Consider the following 18753-nt stretch of genomic DNA (forward strand, 5'->3'; position numbering starts at 1 on the left):
TGTTTTTGATTTCTCAAAGAGGGAGCCAGTTCTAATTGTTCTGGAAACATTTATTAAGGACTAATAAACATTTATAAATGCCAAATGGGAGCCTTATTGTAAAGTGTAAAGCATAACACCATTTATTAATGACTACTAAACATTTATAAATGACAGAAGATAGCTTTGTCGTAAAGTTTAAAACATGTCAACATTTATTAAGGACTAATAAACATTTATAAATGCCAAATGGGAGCCTTATTGTAAAGTGTAAAGCATAACACCATTTATTAATCACTAATAAACATTTATAATTGCCAAAAGTGAGTCTTAAATGTATAATGTCACCATTTATAACACTTAGACCTAAATTACAATCAGTGCTTGAAATAACATTTAACTACTGTCAAAATTGGCAATGTATTGTAAGAGTAACACATGTAACATTAAATGTGTTTTTTAAAACACCAAACAGTCACACACTCCAAAAAAAGTTCATGCCAGACTGGTTCAAACTGGAAATATTTTTTGTATGTCCTTAAATAAGCGTCCCAGTGGTCCATCAGGGTGTTGCGCTCCAGTTCCTCCTTAAGAAAAGTCAGTTTCTCTCGCTCCTTGTTAAGAAGGGCAGTTGCAGTAGGGGCAGGATTAGAAGAAGAATCTAAAGAACAAACAATTATTAAATTACAATACTAAAATAATTTATAATCTAAACTTGGGAAACTCAAATAAAATATTGATTAAAAACGGTTACAACTTGAATTTATAAAAAGCCACTTTGTAAAAATTATGTTATATACACATGTGGTGGTTCAGACATTTCTAAAACAAGGCAAATAATTCTTATGTGTACTGCCTTACCAGGGTGTTTAATATAAATTTAATGATGCACATAAACAAAACTAAAAATATACAACTAAGTGATATCAATCGTTTGGAATAACCAATAGTAATAGAGCCATTCACATGTTATGTGATGTTAGTTAGCCACTGTAGCTAGCAGCCAAATGGCTCGGTAGCTAGCTAGCTAGCATTATACTCACCTTCATGTCTAACTGCTGACGTCGTTGGCTTAGTGCAATCTAGATCATCCAGTCTCTGCTTTTTGTATCTCTTCGAACGTGTGCTAACTGTGTAAGTCGCAGACGCACACAAATTTTTATCTTCTGCTCCATCCATGGCGCAGCAACTTGAACGAGCGCCTTCAGTGTGTCTGTTCGTGCCCCTTTGGCTTGACCTTCCAGAGCGCTCCACTGCCTGTCGCGCTCTGAGAGGAGGGGCTTTCCTTAATAAAGTTAACTGTGATTGGATGGTTGTATAAGCTCCTCTGCGTTTAAATTAAATTTGTTTTCCCTCCCTTTGGCAGCAGAACATATTTTTTTTAGCATGAATCCAGCGGGTTAGATCTACATAACAAAGTCGGAGATACATTATAACAGGTGAGACAATCCTCTTTTTTGCGTGGGACTATTTTTGATTATAGGACTTGTTTTATATAGCATGTGAAGTTCTTTAACTCTGAACCGATTTGCACTAGACTCCCATAGAGTATTTTACGGTGTTTCGAGGTGATAATAAAATAAATTACTCATTTTTTTCCACCAGAATGTCTTTGGGAATGAGATTGCGCGCCAGAATAGAAGGAAAACAAACTAAATACAGTGGGGCAAAAAAGTATTTAGTCAGCCACCGATTGTGCAAGTTCCCCCACCTAAAATGATGACAGAGGTCAGTAATTTGCACCAGAGGTACACTTCAACTGTGAGAGACAGAATGTGAAAAAAAAATCCATGAATCCACATGGTAGGATTTGTAAAGAATTTATTCGTAAATCAGGGTGGAAAATAAGTATTTGGTCAATAACAAAAATACAACTCAATACTTTGTAACATAACCTTTGTTGGCAATAACAGAGGTCAAACGTTTACTATAGGTCTTTACCAGGTTTGCACACACAGTAGCTGGTATTTTGGCCCATTCCTCCATGCAGATCTTCTCGAGAGCAGTGATGTTTTGGGGCTGTCGCCGAGCAACACGTACTTTCAACTCCCGCCACAGATTTTCTATGGGGTTGAGGTCTGGAGACTGGCTAGGCCACTCCAGGACTTTCAAATGCTTCTTACAGAGCCACTCCTTTGTTGCCCGGGCGGTGTGTTTTGGATCATTGTCATGTTGGAAGACCCAGCCTCGTTTCATCTTCAAAGTTCTCACTGATGGAAGGAGGTTTTGGCTCAAAATCTCACGATACATGGCCCCATTCATTCTGTCCTTAACACGGATCAGTCGTCCTGTCCCCTTGGCAGAAAAACAGCCCCATAGCATGATGTTTCCACCCCCATGCTTCACAGTAGGTATGGTGTTCTTGGGATGCAACTCAGTATTCTTCTTCCTCCAAACACGACGAGTTGAGTTTATACCAAAAAGTTCTACTTTGGTTTCATCTGACCACATGACATTCTCCCAATCCTCTGCTGTATCATCCATGTGCTCTCTGGCAAACTTCAGACGGGCCTGGACATGCACTGGCTTCAGCAGCGGAACACGTCTGGCACTGCGGGATTTGATTCCCTGCCGTTGTAGTGTGTTACTGATGGTGACCTTTGTTACTTTGGTCCCAGCTCTCTGCAGGTCATTTACCAGGTCCCCCCGTGTGGTTCTGGGATCTTTGCTCACCCTTCTCATGATCATTTTGACCCCACGAGATGAGATCTTGCGTGGAGCCCCAGATCGAGGGAGATTATCAGTGGTCTTGTATGTCTTCCATTTTCTGATGATTGCTCCCACAGTTGATTTTTTTCACACCAAGCTGCTTGCCTATTGTAGATTCACTCTTCCCAGTCTGGTGCAGGTCTACGATACTTTTCCTGGTGTCCTTCGAAAGCTGTTTGGTCTTGGCCATGGCGGAGTTTGGAGTCTGACTGTTTGAGGCTGTGGACAGGTGTCTTTTATACAGATGATGAGTTCAAACAGGTGCCATTCATACAGGTAACAAGTGGGGGACAGAAAAGCTTCTTACAGAAGACGTTACAGGTCTGTGAGAGCCAGAGATTTTCCTTGTTTGAGGTGACCAAATACTTATTTTCCACCCTGATTTACGAATAAATTCTTTACAAATCCTACCATGTGAATTCATGGATTTTTTTTCACATTCTGTCTCTCACAGTTGAAGTGTACCTCTGGTGCAAATTACTGACCTCTGTCATCATTTTAAGTGGGGGAATTTGCACAATCGGTGGCCGACTAAATACTTTTTTGCCCCACTGTATAAGGCACTAAGGCTCATTAAATGGCTGCAGAAGAAACACCTGCTAAAAAAGAAGCTTAGATGTCCTGTTTGTCACCATCAGATGAAAATGATTTCCGTGGTGAAGAAAGACCAATATATGTGGTATGTATAATGCATGATAATGTAGTGCATGTAGTAAATATAACAAAATATTTCGGTTATCAATGCAAGAGGGAGCATTAACCTCTTTTCATTATTATTTTCTTCATACTTAATTTTGTGATTATCTTTTCAATTAATGCTCTTGTTTAAGGGTCCATTTCTTTACTTAACTCATTGATATGTTCTCAGGTGCTGCAAAAGAGCAAGTCATAGGAAAGTTTCCAGAACAATTAGAACTGGCTCCCTCTTTGAGAAATCAAAAACATCTCTTTTCAGTTGGATGAAGTTCATTTACTGGTATATGTAGATGTAGACATTAATAGCAATGCACCTTTCATAATTGAACACCAATACGAGACTTGTGAAATAAAATTAGGGCCTCAGTAAGTAATAATTGCCTCAATTTCTATCACAGATTTTCACAAGGGCTCAGGCTCAGACAAATAGATATGATCGATGATGAAGTGGCTGGCAGCTCCAGAACACTAAGTAGCATGGCAAGACACATTCGGCATGTTTGTATACGTGCAATTAAAAGACACAGAATAAACAATGGACACCGTCTTGGTGGTGACAGAGAATTTGTGGTTATAGATGAAAGCTGTCTCCGTCATCAGCGAAAGGTTGGTAAACTCTCAGACAGGTTTGTTAGAATCAATGCAGATCTGACTGTGTCCTCTAAACATGGAAACCTTTACCATAAGTAAAAAAAATTAGTAGAAGCAACCATCTTTTTGAATGTTTCTTTGTAGATATTTAATTTTATTCTTTTTCATTTTAATTCTGTTTAATTTAATTCTTTTTGTTTTCAGTATGCACGTGGACGCTTTGGAAATGCATGGAAAAGGAAGAAATGGGTATTTGGAATGATGGGAATTAAAGACAAAAGGCGAAGGCTCGTGTTAAAACTTGTTGAAAAACGATCAAGGCGCCACCTTGTTCCTCTGATCAGACAGCATGTTAAGTTGGGTAGTGCCATTATAAGTGATGAGTGGAGAGCCTACAAGAATGTTTTGACAAACATAGGGTACAGACATTACACTGTAAATCACAGCAGGTGGTTTGTAGATCCTCAATCTGGCAGTCATACACAGCATATCGAAAGGGCTTGGATGACCATCAAAGGACATGTCCGTAGACTAAGAGGAAATCGCACTGAGAAGTTGCTGGAGGAACACCTGATGGTTCCTGAGTGGTCATCTTGGCTTGGTTCGCGACACCCTGATGGACCACTGGGACGCTTATTTAAGGACATACAAAAAATATTTCCAGTTTGAACCAGTCTGGCATGAACTTTTTTTGGAGTGTGTGACTGTTTGGTGTTTTAAAAAACACATTTAATGTTACATGTGTTACTCTTACAATACATTGCCAATTTTGACAGTAGTTAAATGTTATTTCAAGCACTGATTGTAATTTAGGTCTAAGTGTTATAAATGGTGACATTATACATTTAAGACTCACTTTTGGCAATTATAAATGTTTATTAGTGATTAATAAATGTTGACATGTTTTAAACTTTACGACAAAGCTATCTTTTGTCATTTATAAATGTTTATTAGTGATTAATAAATGGTGTTATGCTTTACACTTTACAATAAGGCTCCCATTTGGCATTTATAAATGTTTATTAGTCCTTAATAAATGTTGACATGTTTTAAACTTTACGACAAAGCTATCTTCTGTCATTTATAAATGTTTAGTAGTCATTAATAAATGGTGTTATGCTTTACACTTTACAATAAGGCTCCCATTTGGCATTTATAAATGTTTATTAGTCCTTAATAAATGTTGACATGTTTTAAACTTTACAACAAAACTCTCTTTTGTCATTTATAATGTTTAGTAGTCATTAATAAATGGTGTTATGCTTTACACTTTACAATAAGGCTCCCATTTGGCATTTATAAATGTTTATTAGTCATAAATAAATGGTGTCATGCTTTACACTTTACAATAAGGCTCCCATTTGGCATTTATAAATATTTATTATTCATTAATAAATGGTTTTATGCTTTACACTTTACAACAAAGCTCCGATTGATAGTTGTGGATATTTATAATGCATTTCTGAAGTACAATTTTATATGATAAAAAATATGTTTACAAATGCTGATTGTGCTTACAGGATAGTAACTTAGTCTAAAATGTTTAATATAGCAACTCTAGATGAAATATATAGGTGAACACATTTGGCTCACTATTTGGCAAGAAACCGGTCAGTTTTTTTCCTCTTTCTCACCCTCAACTAATGCATAATAAACCATTAATAATGGTTTATAAAGCATTTACAGATTAATTAATAATATAGCTATAAACTATTTATTAGCATCTATAAGGGGAGCCTTATTGTAAAGTGGTACCAAAAGTTTGAAACTGCTTGTTTTCAGTCATTAACAGGGATTCGTAAGAAGCACAGAAAAATATAGAAAGACACAAAGAAGCAAACATGCAGTGCAGGTTTGTGTAATAGCTCTTTTTTTTATTCCTCTACATGTGAAATGCTCTTCTTCTGGGCATTAAAAATAAAGTGAAGATATTCTTTCTTTTTGCTGTTGCAGAAACTCACAGATAGACAAAATGTAAGCTCTTGACCCTGGGAACCAATGCTTTTAATGGATTTCATTTTTATAACTGAGCATGTGACTCGTCAACAGTAGTGACTAATGTCTACAAATAAAGGTGCAGACATGTTGTATTGAGCCTATAGTATTGGTTCATCTCTCTGGTTTTCCAGAACCCATGAGAAGCTCTGGTATTTTTGTGTCATTAAGAACCAAGAAGTTATATGGCCTACTTAATAGGGTAATAAATACATCTAATCAAAATATCTGCTGTTGGTTGGACCTGCGGTTTAAGTGTGAAGTTAGAATGATGGTTTATTCTGGAGTCACAGTTTTGGCAAGAAGTCCAAATACAGTTAGCATTAAGTAAGCAGTCTACAGTATGTGGGACTGCTTGACCATATATTCTGTGTTATATTTTGGCTGTCCATGGTGCACACTGTTATCCACAGTGCTTGTGATCCCCATTGATCCAGTCACATTAATTCCTGTCTCCTGCTGAAGACAATATTGCATCTATATATCAAATAGTGAGGCTTTGGCTGTGACAATAGATGCCATAGAGACTGTTGGACCGTGCATTTGGGGATTTGTGGAAAAACCTTGAAACCCTGTCAGGTCGATGAAAGAGGCAGCACCAGCCATCATTCACCTCTGAGAGCCACTGGAAATAAAAGTAGGATAGGAGGGGGGGAAAAAACTATCAGTCAATCAATATAGAAGTCATCAGATGAGTCAGAGACACATGGGGAGACATCACATATTATCTTATAAGCTTTTGAAAATGCCTTTTGAAATTGTTAAATTAAAAGTTTAATATGCGGTTTTGTTGTCACGGAATGACGATTAAAGTGATTATTTCACCTCATTTCTGAGTACTGCTAAAAGCTTTGCCAGATCCTGAAAAATTCCCATCATGTAATTTTACCACTGTCATACTAACTGGCATCATTGCCCACTACATACATGTAGCATGTGCTTCTTTGCTTTCTTAAATTTTGACATTATATCATCTTTGTAAGATTCTATTTGCATTTGGAACCAGTCTAAGTCCCTAAAAATTCAATTTTATTTTAACAGGCGTCTGTGGTGTGTGTGTGTTGCAGAAATAATACACATAGATGCATTTTAATTAATTAGATTAAATGCAGCAGTCAGTTTCATTAGATTTTGATGCAAGAAAATGGTTTGATATGGAGAAGTGCAGTTTGATCAGGCTGTTGTTTTTATCAGTAGCTTGCACAGATTAACACTTTTCAGCCTCTATATCTGTTAAGAAAAACATACCTACTGCCAGTTATCAAAGACAGTCAGTGTAGTTTTAGCATTAATCTGCCCAAGGCTGGTGTCTGATTTGTCCTTTAGGGTTATTTCTAGACACATTAAAACACATTGTCCTTGTCCAGCTTTACTTTGAACAGCATTTTGACACCATAAGTTATTGAGTAATTAGGTCTGATAAGCATTTTAATACACAATAATAAGGTTTGTTCATTTCTAATGTGCCGCAGCCTGGTGTTGCCAGGCCATTCAGAAAGTAATGCCATTCCACAACCTGCTTAGACCCTCAATATGTAGTTTTTCCTTCTCATCTGTGACCTGTGTTTATCCATACATCTATCCATGTTATTCTTTTATCATCTGCAGCTTGGTAGGTAACATACACACAGTAGGTCTTTGGTTGAATAGGAACAGGCATTGAAAAGGAATTCCCAGAGGATGCTCCCAGGTGATTTGGGTGACAGAGGAAGCCAAGTGTAGCTTATCCTTCAGGGACATGTGTAATCTCAGCAGGTATTTGGGTTGCTAGTTGCTAGTAAATCACCTTTTGCCCTGTTCCCCTCCCCTTTCCCCAAACAGTTACAGCACATGTCTGCACCTCTCTGAGCCTGGTTCTGCCCGAGGTTTCTTCCTCTTAAAGAGGAAGTTTTTTAGATAGAAAGCATTTAGGCATAGAAAAAAGTCGAGTCGGGGGTTCAAATCTGGTTTTCACCATTTGCAGAGTAGCTGATAGATAAATAAGGAAAGTCTCTGATGCTTGTACTTTCTCCCTGTGATTTCTGCATTACTGTCCTTGTACTGGTGCATGCTCTCTCAGCCAGTTCATCCTCATAACTCTCTGAAAGAAAGGCAGCATGAACCTGATCATGAGATTCTTTCCAGATTTGAATTTTGTGACAGACAACATCCCACTATGTAGTAAGGAGCACTCCATCGGTCAGTGAAGGAAATAAAGTGACCGTAAAAGCAAATTGAATTATTTGCTTTTTTGTGTGTTATTCAAATAATATGAAAGTGCTAGACTGTTTATTGACTGCTAAATCAACAAATGATTTGATTTAGCAGGATTATGTGACGTTTTGATTTATTCATTATACTGCAGTGGTGCAATCATTTGAACCAATGATTTGATTGATACAAATTGAAGGATCAGGAGTTTTTTTTAGCTTCTGAAGTGGGAAATACATGAAAAAGTTTGAAAACCACTGGGCTGGATCAAGGGTAACACTCATCAGTTTGAATTTAAGCTACTGATCCTGTTTAGCTTCACTTTTTACATTTTACACAGGCTTTGTACTGGCTGGGGGTGGTAATGCAACCATAGTATCACATACGATAAGTCAGGCTCCTTCGGAGCTCTGGGGGGTTTTTCCACTTGCTGTCAGGTGGAGTTTCTAATGTTTCACCTGGGCCTAATTTGCAAACAGTTAACAGGAGGGCTTCTTAAACCAGCTCTGCCTACTACTCCTTGCCAGTTTGTTCTGCTATCTACAGTGGTTACAGACTGGTAACACCTGTAGCCACTCTTGTTCCTTCACTGTGTTTAACCTTGTTTTCCCTGTTTAGATCTCCTCGTTCACCTTCTGGACTCACCTTCTGTTGTGATCTCTCTCCAGCACTGGGTCTCCCATTCCACTTTCATGGTCTGTTTCCTATTAGGCTCATCATTATGCCTCCTCACCTGCCTGCCACAGCACTTCTGGAAACGCAGAGAACAATCCCTCTCCTCTTGCTTTTTCCCTCCTCGCACAGGACACTTCCATGAATACCCTTCCCAGAGTTTTCCAACCCAGATCTGCAAATAAGCAAATGCCACCTCCAACATTCTCAACATATCCTCAAACTCCCTCACTCATCCAATAACCTCTTCTCCCTCTGTTGCTGAATTCCCGTTCCATCGTTCCCATCGTTTCCATCACAACCCCTGAGATCAGTCACTCAGTGGCAAATGCTTTTCCTCCGGATTCTGCTCTCTACTAACACTTAGGGGCGATTATGGCTCAAGAGTTAGCAGTTCGTCTTGTAATCGGAAGATTGCCAGTTCGAGCCCCAGCTCGGACAGTCTCAGTTGTTGTGTCCTTGGGCAAAACACCTACCGCCTACTGGTGTTGGCCAGAGGGGCTGATGGTGCGATATGGCAGCTTCGCTTCTGTCAGTCTGGCCTAGGGCAGCTGTGGCTACAACTGTAAATTGTTTCCACCAGTGTGAGAATGAATGAATAGTGGAATTGTAAAGTGCTTTGAGAGGTCCCGAAAAGCGCTATATAAATGCAATCCATTATTATTATTACTCCTAGCTCTAGCCACATTCTCCATTCCCCCTGTGTAAATAAAGTCTTGTAAATACTTTAACCAAGTGCATTAAGTCTGCATTTGGGTCCAAGTCTGCATTTGGGTACATCTGTTAACATCTGTTAAAACTAGAACGCCCAAGAGGGTCAGAATGTCCCTAAAAGGGAACACTTCATTTTTTATTATTGAACTCTTTATTTTAGCACAACTAATAATAACTAATAATTTTCATATAAGCTTTTGCATTGTTTTCTGTACCCATTTGTTTATTAGTGAATTTTAAGCGTTTTAAGTTTATGGACAAAAATTAAGTTCTCTTTAACTTCATCTGTCCATCCATTTTCTTCCGCTTATCCAATTCACAGTTGTCAGCGAAGGCTGGAGCCTATCCAAGCTTTCTTAGGGCGAGGGACAGGGTACATACTGGACAGGACACCAGTCTATTGCAGGACTAAAACCAAAAGCAAAACAAAATTAAAAAAAAAAACAACAAGAAAGGAATTTTTTTTTCCCTTTCTGTGATTTCAAATACATTTGTGTATTTCAGTAAATCACAGGAACTATTTCCCATTTTCCTAGCAACATTAAAAAAAAGAAAAAAGCAGAAAGTTAGGTGAAGAATTTTGCACAGTACTAAACAATATACGCTATATTTTTTCATATTACTGATCCTGACATATTTCATCCATGTATATATGCCCATCAATGGTTCCCTGTCTTAAATGAAGGACAAATGGTGCTGATAGTGGAATTTATGTGTTGCACCGCACCATGAAGTCTATAAACCTGTGCTCACTTCCTGCTTAACTCAGCCTTCAATGATCCTTACAAGTTTTTGACTGAAATCAGGAGAGGCTGAAGGTCATGGTGAAGTCACACTCAGAGATGACCTGATTATGTGCACAAAAGAAGACCAGGCTAAATTTTGCTAGGTAGACACTCACATCCCAAACCAAAGCTGGATGATTCTACACACTCACACAAACACACACCCATCCCCCTGAACAGTGTTTTGGCTGTGGGCTGTTTTACTGACAGCCTCGTCATGCGCACTGCAGCCAGGGCAAGCAAATAAAAAATAAACATGAATAAACTAAAGTGACAGTCTCTATCAAAATTCACAGCTCATGAATTGAAATATATTGTATTTCCAAGAAGCGAGTCACTTCTGAATCAGCGTGTAGGGGGTCTGGGGTGATTAAGTTCCAGGAAATAAAGTGGGTCAGCTTTAAATGACATTTAGATTGTGCAAGCACCTCATTTGGGGCAAGAGTTCAGATTTCTGAGGCATTACTCAAAAAAGTAGTAAGGGTTATGTTTGTACTGTGAAAGAGTTCTCTGAATGTTCATTTCACTCATAATAGATGGGATTGAAATGTTAAAAATAGAAAGAAAAAATAAAACAAATGCATCTCCCAAATCAACCGTACAAACTTTTATCCTTTTATATTTAATAGAAATATTCGTATGCAGTGCTGTATAATGATCCTAAAAGATGTTGAAAAAATATTTACACAAAGGAGTAAGCAAAGCCAACGGTGACTATGCAGTGACAGCATTATAGGAAAACCTCACTTAGAACTAGAACCCCAAGGGACTCTTCTTCTCTGGTCCCCTTAGGGGCTACTTCAGAGGATCATGTACTTTACCTTAGCATCCTCCTGTGTTACACCAACCCCCTGCATGTCATCCTTCACTACATCCATGAATCTTTCCTGCAGTCTTCCTCTTTTCCTCCAGCTTGGAAGAACATCTTGAATATCTTTTGTCCAGTATATCTGCTATCCCTCCTCTGTCCAAACCATCTTAACTTTGTATCTTTAAATGTTTCTTCAGCTCTGCCACCTGTCCTTTTGTCAGTGCCAGCATCCTCAACCTACTCATCATAGCAGATCTCATTATCATATTGTATTTAGCTCATTGCAGCTCATATTTGCTGATCACATATCAGCAAACATTATACCTCATGCAGACTCCTGCTGACCTCAGCTGTCAGCCTGTCCATCACTACTGCAAAAAACAAGGGACTCAGTGAGAAAATGGTGAGGTGTGCAGTAGGGTTCATGTGGGGATGGGACTACATCAGGCATCTGTCCTCATACATGTCCTGCCCCAGCAACACATTTTTGTTTAAAACTGCCAGGTTCCTCATGCAGTACCACATTTCCTCTTTTAGTACTCTATCATATGTTTTCTTTAGATTCACAACGACACAGTGAAACTCCTTCTGACCTTCTCTATACTTCTTCTTCAACATCCCAAAGTCAAACCTTGTATTGTAGTTGTCATGGGCCGCGGCCCGGTGTCCAAGGAGCTGATGGGATGCCCACGCCCACGGGTGTGGCTGTCGACTCCACACCTGTATCCCATCCCAGGCGATCATCAAGTGGACTATTTAACCCAGCTCAGCCAGCTGCTCCACGCCAGTCCGTTAGTCACCTTTCAGCGGTAACGTGGCCCCACGTGAAGGTGGTTGTGAAATTCTGACTTGCTTTAAACAACGCTAATTCTTTCCTTGTGCGCTCAGGTAACCGTTTGGCGTGTTTTGAGCCCTCACCTGCCTGTCCTCCTGCCCACCTGGAGTTCGGATCACCACCGGTCTTCATCTCCTCTGTTTTCCCTGGAGCTCTCCTGCAGACCTTCACCCCTCCCTCCGGTTCCCATGGCCCAGCCTTGATCGTAAGATTAACAACTCTACCCTGCTTATGCTGTTATTTCCCCGTTCCCTAACTCTCTTCCTCTTTCTGTTGCAGCTTACCACAGTCCCGACTACGGCGTTCCTGAGTTGTTTACCTCCCGGTCCCTTGGTTTTCCAGTTAATCGGCATGTTTTCCTTTGACCCTTCCAGGACAACCTTAGTTAAAAATAAAGTTTATTTTGCGTGCACCTTGGCGTGTTGTCTCTGCTTCTGGGTCCAGCTTGTGTGCTGAACTACGGTTCATGACAGTAGTGATATTTCTTGGCAAGTCAAGTCACTCCTGATCATCACACTGATCATCTCGTCTTTTTAATTTATATTTTCGACAGCGCTTTGCCATAGATTCATGGTATAGACCGATGTTATCCCCTTATTCCAGCTTTACTTCATCCTTGTTCTTGAAAATCAGTACCACTACATTCTTACACATACTCTCACTTTCTAGGACTGGTTAAAAACGCCATCGTCTACTTTTCTAGGAGTTTCTATACTTCCACATGTTCATCATGTGGACCAGCTGCTTTTTTGCTCTTCATTCTTAGCTGCCTTCACTTCCTCCTTACTAATCCTCTGATGATGTCATGAATGAACTCAGAGAAGCAGGAAGTACAAAGTACTCCTTACATCTTCTCAACACACTTCACTTGTTAGTACAGCTGACTCATAGTGTTATAAATGTAAATTTTTAAATTTCTTCAAAATATGTATGACTGCATTTGTTGTTGTGAATACCCCTTGAGTGAAAATGTTTTAAAATGTATTTGATGTCATATTTGATAATATGAATTATGCTAGATATAGATCAGTAAGGGAGAAACACACAGAAAATCAAAATTAACATTCATATAATATTGAATATGTATAGAGAATGGAGAGGACATTTGTACTTCATTTAAATACACTATATGGGCAGAAGTACTAGGCCCCATATAGACATTACACATACAGCAGCTTAATTTCTTTACAAACATACTCACACATGTGAAGAGAAGGTGACTGTGAAAGGATCAGGACCTCACGCAGTGTTCAGGTGACAGTTTGCAGTGCTTTTGTTTATATGACAACGTTTTTTCTTAAATTTCGATGTCAGGTCAGTCAGCTCTCCAGCTGCTTCCCCTCTCCACACCCCCTCTCCTCTCAGGTCCCTGTGTCACTGAAAAAGGGGAGCTCATGATTACTAAGTAATGTCAACTGCTTTGCCAGCCACCCTGGCACTGCCCCTTGAGCCTGCTCCCCCACTCTTTCACTGCAGCAGAGCCAGAGACCACAGCCCTGCTACATATCCCTACCGCCTGACTGAGGCCGGGACCACATCTGGCTGAACCGCGGGTAGGAGAGGAAATCGGCCACAACCACCTGCATCCCTGTGGACCACCTTGAACTTGAAGGGCTGCAAAAACAGATACCACCGTAGAAAATCCAGTGGAGTCCTGTGGCACTGCAAACAACAGAGGGTCAAGCCAGCGTTCCCAGTTACGTACGTCGTGAATGAACCTATGAATCATGGATTTTAAAGTCTGATTCAGCAGCTCCACCAGCACATCAGTCTGAGGGTGATGATGGTCTGAACAGATTTAACGCCCAATAATTCGTACATCTCTTTTAGTGTGCGAGATGCTGACTTGAGAGATGACCTGGAACAGTACCACACTCTTTGCTATAGCAGCACTGCTTCTAGGTATCAAGTTGCATAATCCACCAGAACTAATACAAAGCGATATCCGTGTGTACTCCAGTGAAATGGCAGATGAGGTCCACAAGTGCTCAAACGGGACCTCTATTAATGGCAGTGGGTGCAAAGGCGCTTTTGGAATAGTAAGCAGGTTAAGCAGCTGACATGCCAGGCAGTGTTTTGCCTTTAAACTTTATAAGAAGAATGTCCCCATACACACATTTAATCCAATAATGCCCAAACCAAGGTTTGGTGAACCAGGGTCTGTGTGCAGCCCTTGTCCACCAAAGCTTGGCATATACCCCCTTGGCACCTTACTTTGAGGGTGGGGTGGGTGCTGGAGCCCCGGCAAAACTGAACACCAGTCCCACCTCCATCAGCCGATACTCCTGCCTCAGGTGCCCCAGCTGCCTGTACGTCCAGCATTCCTGCCCTGGCGTCTGTGCTGCCCTCTGTGGCTCATGTACAGTGCTGTTCACTCCCGGAACCTGGGGAGGCAGAATGAGCAGGAACAGGTTAGTTGATTGCAGCTGAGGCGAGGCCAGGGAGCTTCCTCCTCGGTGCTGGCATGGGAGGCTGCCTGCTGGACAGTTGGCCAAACCCTCCGCTTCCTCCACCCTGGCGGCCAGCTGATCCTCAGCCAGGGTGAACACAATTTCCAGGCCCCCTGGCTGATGGCAGCGAACCCATCATGGCGTTTCCCTGGGCAGCCCATCCATGAACTGTTCAAGGACCACCTTTGCCAGCAGGCGGGCCTCATCCTCCGTTCGCATGGGCCTGGAAGCTCCAGGATACAGCTGCAAGGTGGCTGCAGCCCGGGCCATCGGCTAGTCCTCCCCCTGTCATCCTACTGGCCTTGAACCGCCGGCGATGATTTTCCAGGAAGAGCATTTAGTATTGCCTGTGAGACATCCCCGACCACCCCTCGCAAGGCTAGCGGTAGCCTCAGAGCCACCGTCTGGGCCTACTCCAACAGTAGGGACAGCAGCAGTGCCCACTCTGTCACACGAGCCGCTCCAGCACCTGCACCTGCCGCTCCACCTGGTCCCACAGCTTGTCCAGCTGATCGCTCTGGGTTGCCGCCATCTCTGCCAGCAGCTGAATTGGCTGTGCAGGTGGTGTGTGCCTAAAGGTTGGACATGGCCAACTGGGATTCAACATCAGGACTGCAGGTGGAGTCACAGTGACAAAAGACAGAAGTGAAATAATAATTATCAGGTTGAAAACAACCACTTATGACATTTCCAGTGGCTTTGCACAGGGCAGCTGTCTTGGTCCATTACTTTTCTCATTATCTGTGCTACCATTTGGCATAAGATTCATTTCTATGGTTATGGAAATAATACACAATGATTTTTTATGTCACTGTTACCAAATGAATGAACAGATCATTTGATTTTAACTTCACAAAAACCAAATATCTTTTTTTTTTGACGTAATAACAATTGCAACCTGATTGTTCTTTCGTTAGTCACATGAACTGAAGGGATAAAATATCAAAGCTTTCCTAGGAAAATAGCGAATTATCTTTCACAGTTGATTTTTAGGCCAACTAAAAAGTCTTAGACCTTGTCTTGAGTTGCAAACCCCACACTGATTTCATTACCAAGCCATCCTTTTTTATGTGACAATTTCATGATTCTCAGTATTTTGTTAATGCATGTATTCTAGTAGGGTTAATTATTGTTGGATTAATGCAACGCTCGCTCTGAAATGTCCTTCTATTACTCCCATGTTTCTTGTCTTTCTCCATGTCTAGATTTGTCTCTCTATCCTTTTCTCATATGATTTATGTTTTACAGGGTTCTTAGGATGTTTTATTTTATATCACTTCTCCTGTCTTTAAAATTTTATGGTTCTGAAGTCTTACTCAGATTTGGAATATCTGAATAACGTTGACTTGACTTGACCTTGTAGCAGAAGTGCAATAAAATATTAATGAAAGGTGTTACACCAAACACAACAACACACTGAGTGTGTGTATGAGCCAGTTAGAGTGTGTGTGAGACAGAGAAGCCAACATTAAAGCAATGTAGTCACCATATATTTTCATACTTGTTGACTCCCTTGTTTACAGTTTTCACTTAGGTAAAACCCTGCATAGCTAAGATAAAATACCTCCAAACTGTGGATCCTGTACAATTAGCTTCTTCTATGCTATGTTAGTGCTTTGCTAAAAACCAGTTCACAGCTAGCAATGTTGATGACATAAATAAAGAACAACATAATCTTTAATAGATCGGCTGATTTTTACAGAAAGGCAAGCAGAGAACATGTATTCAAATATATTAATAACAAAATATCACTGCTAAATTAAAAGGGTTGAAAAACATGTGGGAGGGTTAACTGTCAATATCTACAGGGGCATTCAAAATATTAACAAACAAGGAAGGTTGCTGTGTGTGAAACAGCTGGTTAAACTCAATACAACTGGTCTGAGTTCTTCTCACAGACACTAGCATAATTTATGGTGTCTGTCTTTGTATTCGTTTTCATTAGGACAGGGATGTGCTGCCAGCTGCTGATTGAGTGAGAAATGAGCTGGAATAATGTAGGAATTGCCAGTTCATTGGGAATGGGGGGAGGGGGGGGGACTACTGGCTAACGTACCAATAATAGCACAAGCAAAAGTTGTCCAAAGACTGGTTGTCCCGCATACTTTTCACACTGCCTCCACCTAGCAACAGAGCTCCTGACAGCCAGTCAGCCAATGAGACTGCCAGTATACTGTAAACACGCTCACAATCTGTATTATAAACTCTGATTGAGCCTGTACTTGTTTACCTTACCTCTTTTATTAAACTGGATTTGACGTGTCCTTTATACACCAAGATTTTCCTTACTAACATGCTAAAGGAGTTATTAAAAACTTTTTCTTACTGCATATCATCTAATCTAATCATACGTGCTGGCCAAGGTCACCAGTAAGGAAAAACTCTTACGATAATAAATTACTGAAGCTGCTTTATTTGCTAATGGTAGCACTGTTTTCACAAAGCATGATAGAGCCCGTGCTGCTTGTCTTGCTTGTCCCGACATAATGCCACTATTCGATGTATAGATCCTAATACTGGAGTATTGATCTTATTTAGTTATATTTAGGAGCTAACAGTTCGGAACCTCCGTATCTTATTCTAACCTGAATACCAAGTTGCAGACAATCTGGCAACAGGCAAAGAAAGACAAGAATAAATACACAAAGGATAATGAGAGGATGGGAAACAGGAGGGAAACACAGGTGGAGTCAATCAGACAAACAAGACGGGGCGGGAGCAAACTGAATACACTGACATGGGACACAGGATTGTCAAAGTGAAACAGGAAATGTGAGACACACGCTAAGACATGGACTTGGTACTGTGACCGGAAAAAGAAGCAGACATGAGAATATAGGCGACTGGGGAAGATAGAAAGGAAGGACAGAAGGCAGACACAGGAGACACATGAACATGAAGACAAGGGAGACAAGACATGAAATGTGGAATACAGGGAAGGCACAGAGTAAACACGAGGACAGAGAACTAGGATAACTATGAACCTAAGATAACTAAAACCATGAATAACAATAACCAAAGAGTAATAAATCAAAAACACAAAGAATGGGTCACCAGACTCAGGGACATGACACTTTCAGGGTCTAAGGAGTACATGAGCACACAAATACACAACCATTCCTTGATACTCAAGTAAAGCGATAGGTTACTTCATGTTTTTATTCTCACTAGACTAAATATTTATTTCAGTTGGCTCAAATTTTTACTGGAACACTATGTCTGAAGAAGGACAATGTAGAAAGCCACCTTCTCACACACTCAATTAACCCTTCGTAACCCATAATAAATTGTTTGTGCATACATAATTGACTCTCTTTTAACACAGACACAGTTGCTTGGACGGAAATTTAATTAATGCTGATTATTGGAGTCATGCAGGATTATTTGTTAAATGGGGTGTTCAAAATGAAGAAATGAAACTTTGAGAATTAAACAAGTTAAAGGAGGCTGCAAATCTATGTCAGATAAGCACCTGTTTAATGCTTAGCTATAGAAATCACTGCTAAGCATTAAGCTGTTTTTGCAATTACTGTTGTTTCTGTTCAATTCAATTCAGTTTTATTTAGTCGCCTTTATAATGTAAGGTAGACCCTACAATAATACATACAGAGAAAGACCCAACAATCATATGATCCCCTATGAGCAAGCACTTTGGCGACAGTGGGAAGGAAAAAGTCCTTTTTAACAGGAAGAAACCTCCAGCAGAACCAGGCTCAGGGAGGGGCGGGGCCATCTGCTGCGACCGGTTTGGGGAGAGAGAAGGAAGACAGGATAAAAGACATGCTGTTGAAGAGAGACAGAGGTTAATAACAAGTATGATTCAGTGCAGAGAGGTCTATTAACACACAGTGAGTGAAAAAGTTGACTGGAGAAGAAATACCCAGTGCATCATGGGAGTCCCCCAGCAGTCTACACCTATTGCAGCATAGCTAAGGGAGGATTCAGGGTCACCTGGTCCAGCCTTAATTATATGCTTTAGCAAAAAGGAAAGTTTTAAGCCTAATCTTAAAAGTAGAGATAGTGTCTGTCTCCTGAATCCAAACTGGAAGCTGGTTCCACAGAAGAGGGGCCTGAAAACTGAAGGCTCTCCATCCCATGCTACTTTTAAATACTCTAAAAAAACAACAAGTAAGGCTGCAGTCTGAGAGCGAAGTGCTCTAATAGGGTGATATGGTACTACAAGGTCATTAAGATAAGATGGGGCCTGATTATTTAAGACCTTGTATGTGAGGAGCAGGATTTTGAATTCAATTCTGGATTTAACAGGAAGCCAATGAAGGGAAGCCAAAACAGGAGAAATCTGCTCTCTCTTTCTAGTCCCTGTCA

General features: G+C 40.5%; 1 protein-coding gene across 1 annotated transcript; it reads left to right on the forward strand.

Moving 5' to 3' along the window:
- Nucleotides 1–3332: 3332 nt before the first annotated feature.
- LOC146581782 (uncharacterized) lies at nt 3333–4644 on the forward strand. The gene is made up of 3 exons (XM_085245689.1): nt 3333–3367; nt 3744–3990; nt 4180–4644. The coding sequence occupies exons 1-3, from the start codon at nt 3333–3335 to the stop codon at nt 4642–4644; spliced, it is 747 nt and encodes a 248-aa protein (XP_085101815.1).
- The last annotated feature ends 14109 nt before the right edge of the window (nt 4645–18753 follow it).

This window comes from Mchenga conophoros, linkage group LG2, assembly GCF_057382185.1.
Source record: "Mchenga conophoros isolate Kocher_MC1m ecotype Shallow Benthic linkage group LG2, M_conophoros_male_GT1.1, whole genome shotgun sequence".
In the NCBI taxonomy this organism is placed as follows: domain Eukaryota; kingdom Metazoa; phylum Chordata; class Actinopteri; order Cichliformes; family Cichlidae; genus Mchenga; species Mchenga conophoros.

Excerpts from the sequence above, each read along its gene's own strand:
- LOC146581782 (XM_085245689.1), top strand. The coding sequence starts at position 3,333 with ATGATTTCCGTGGTGAAGAAAGACCAATATATGTG. Across the intron at positions 3,368-3,743 it reads AAGAAAGACCAATATATGTG|GGCCTCAGTAAGTAATAATT; the intron begins GTATGTATAATG and ends AAATAAAATTAG. Across the intron at positions 3,991-4,179 it reads GTCTCCGTCATCAGCGAAAG|TATGCACGTGGACGCTTTGG; the intron begins GTTGGTAAACTC and ends TTTTGTTTTCAG.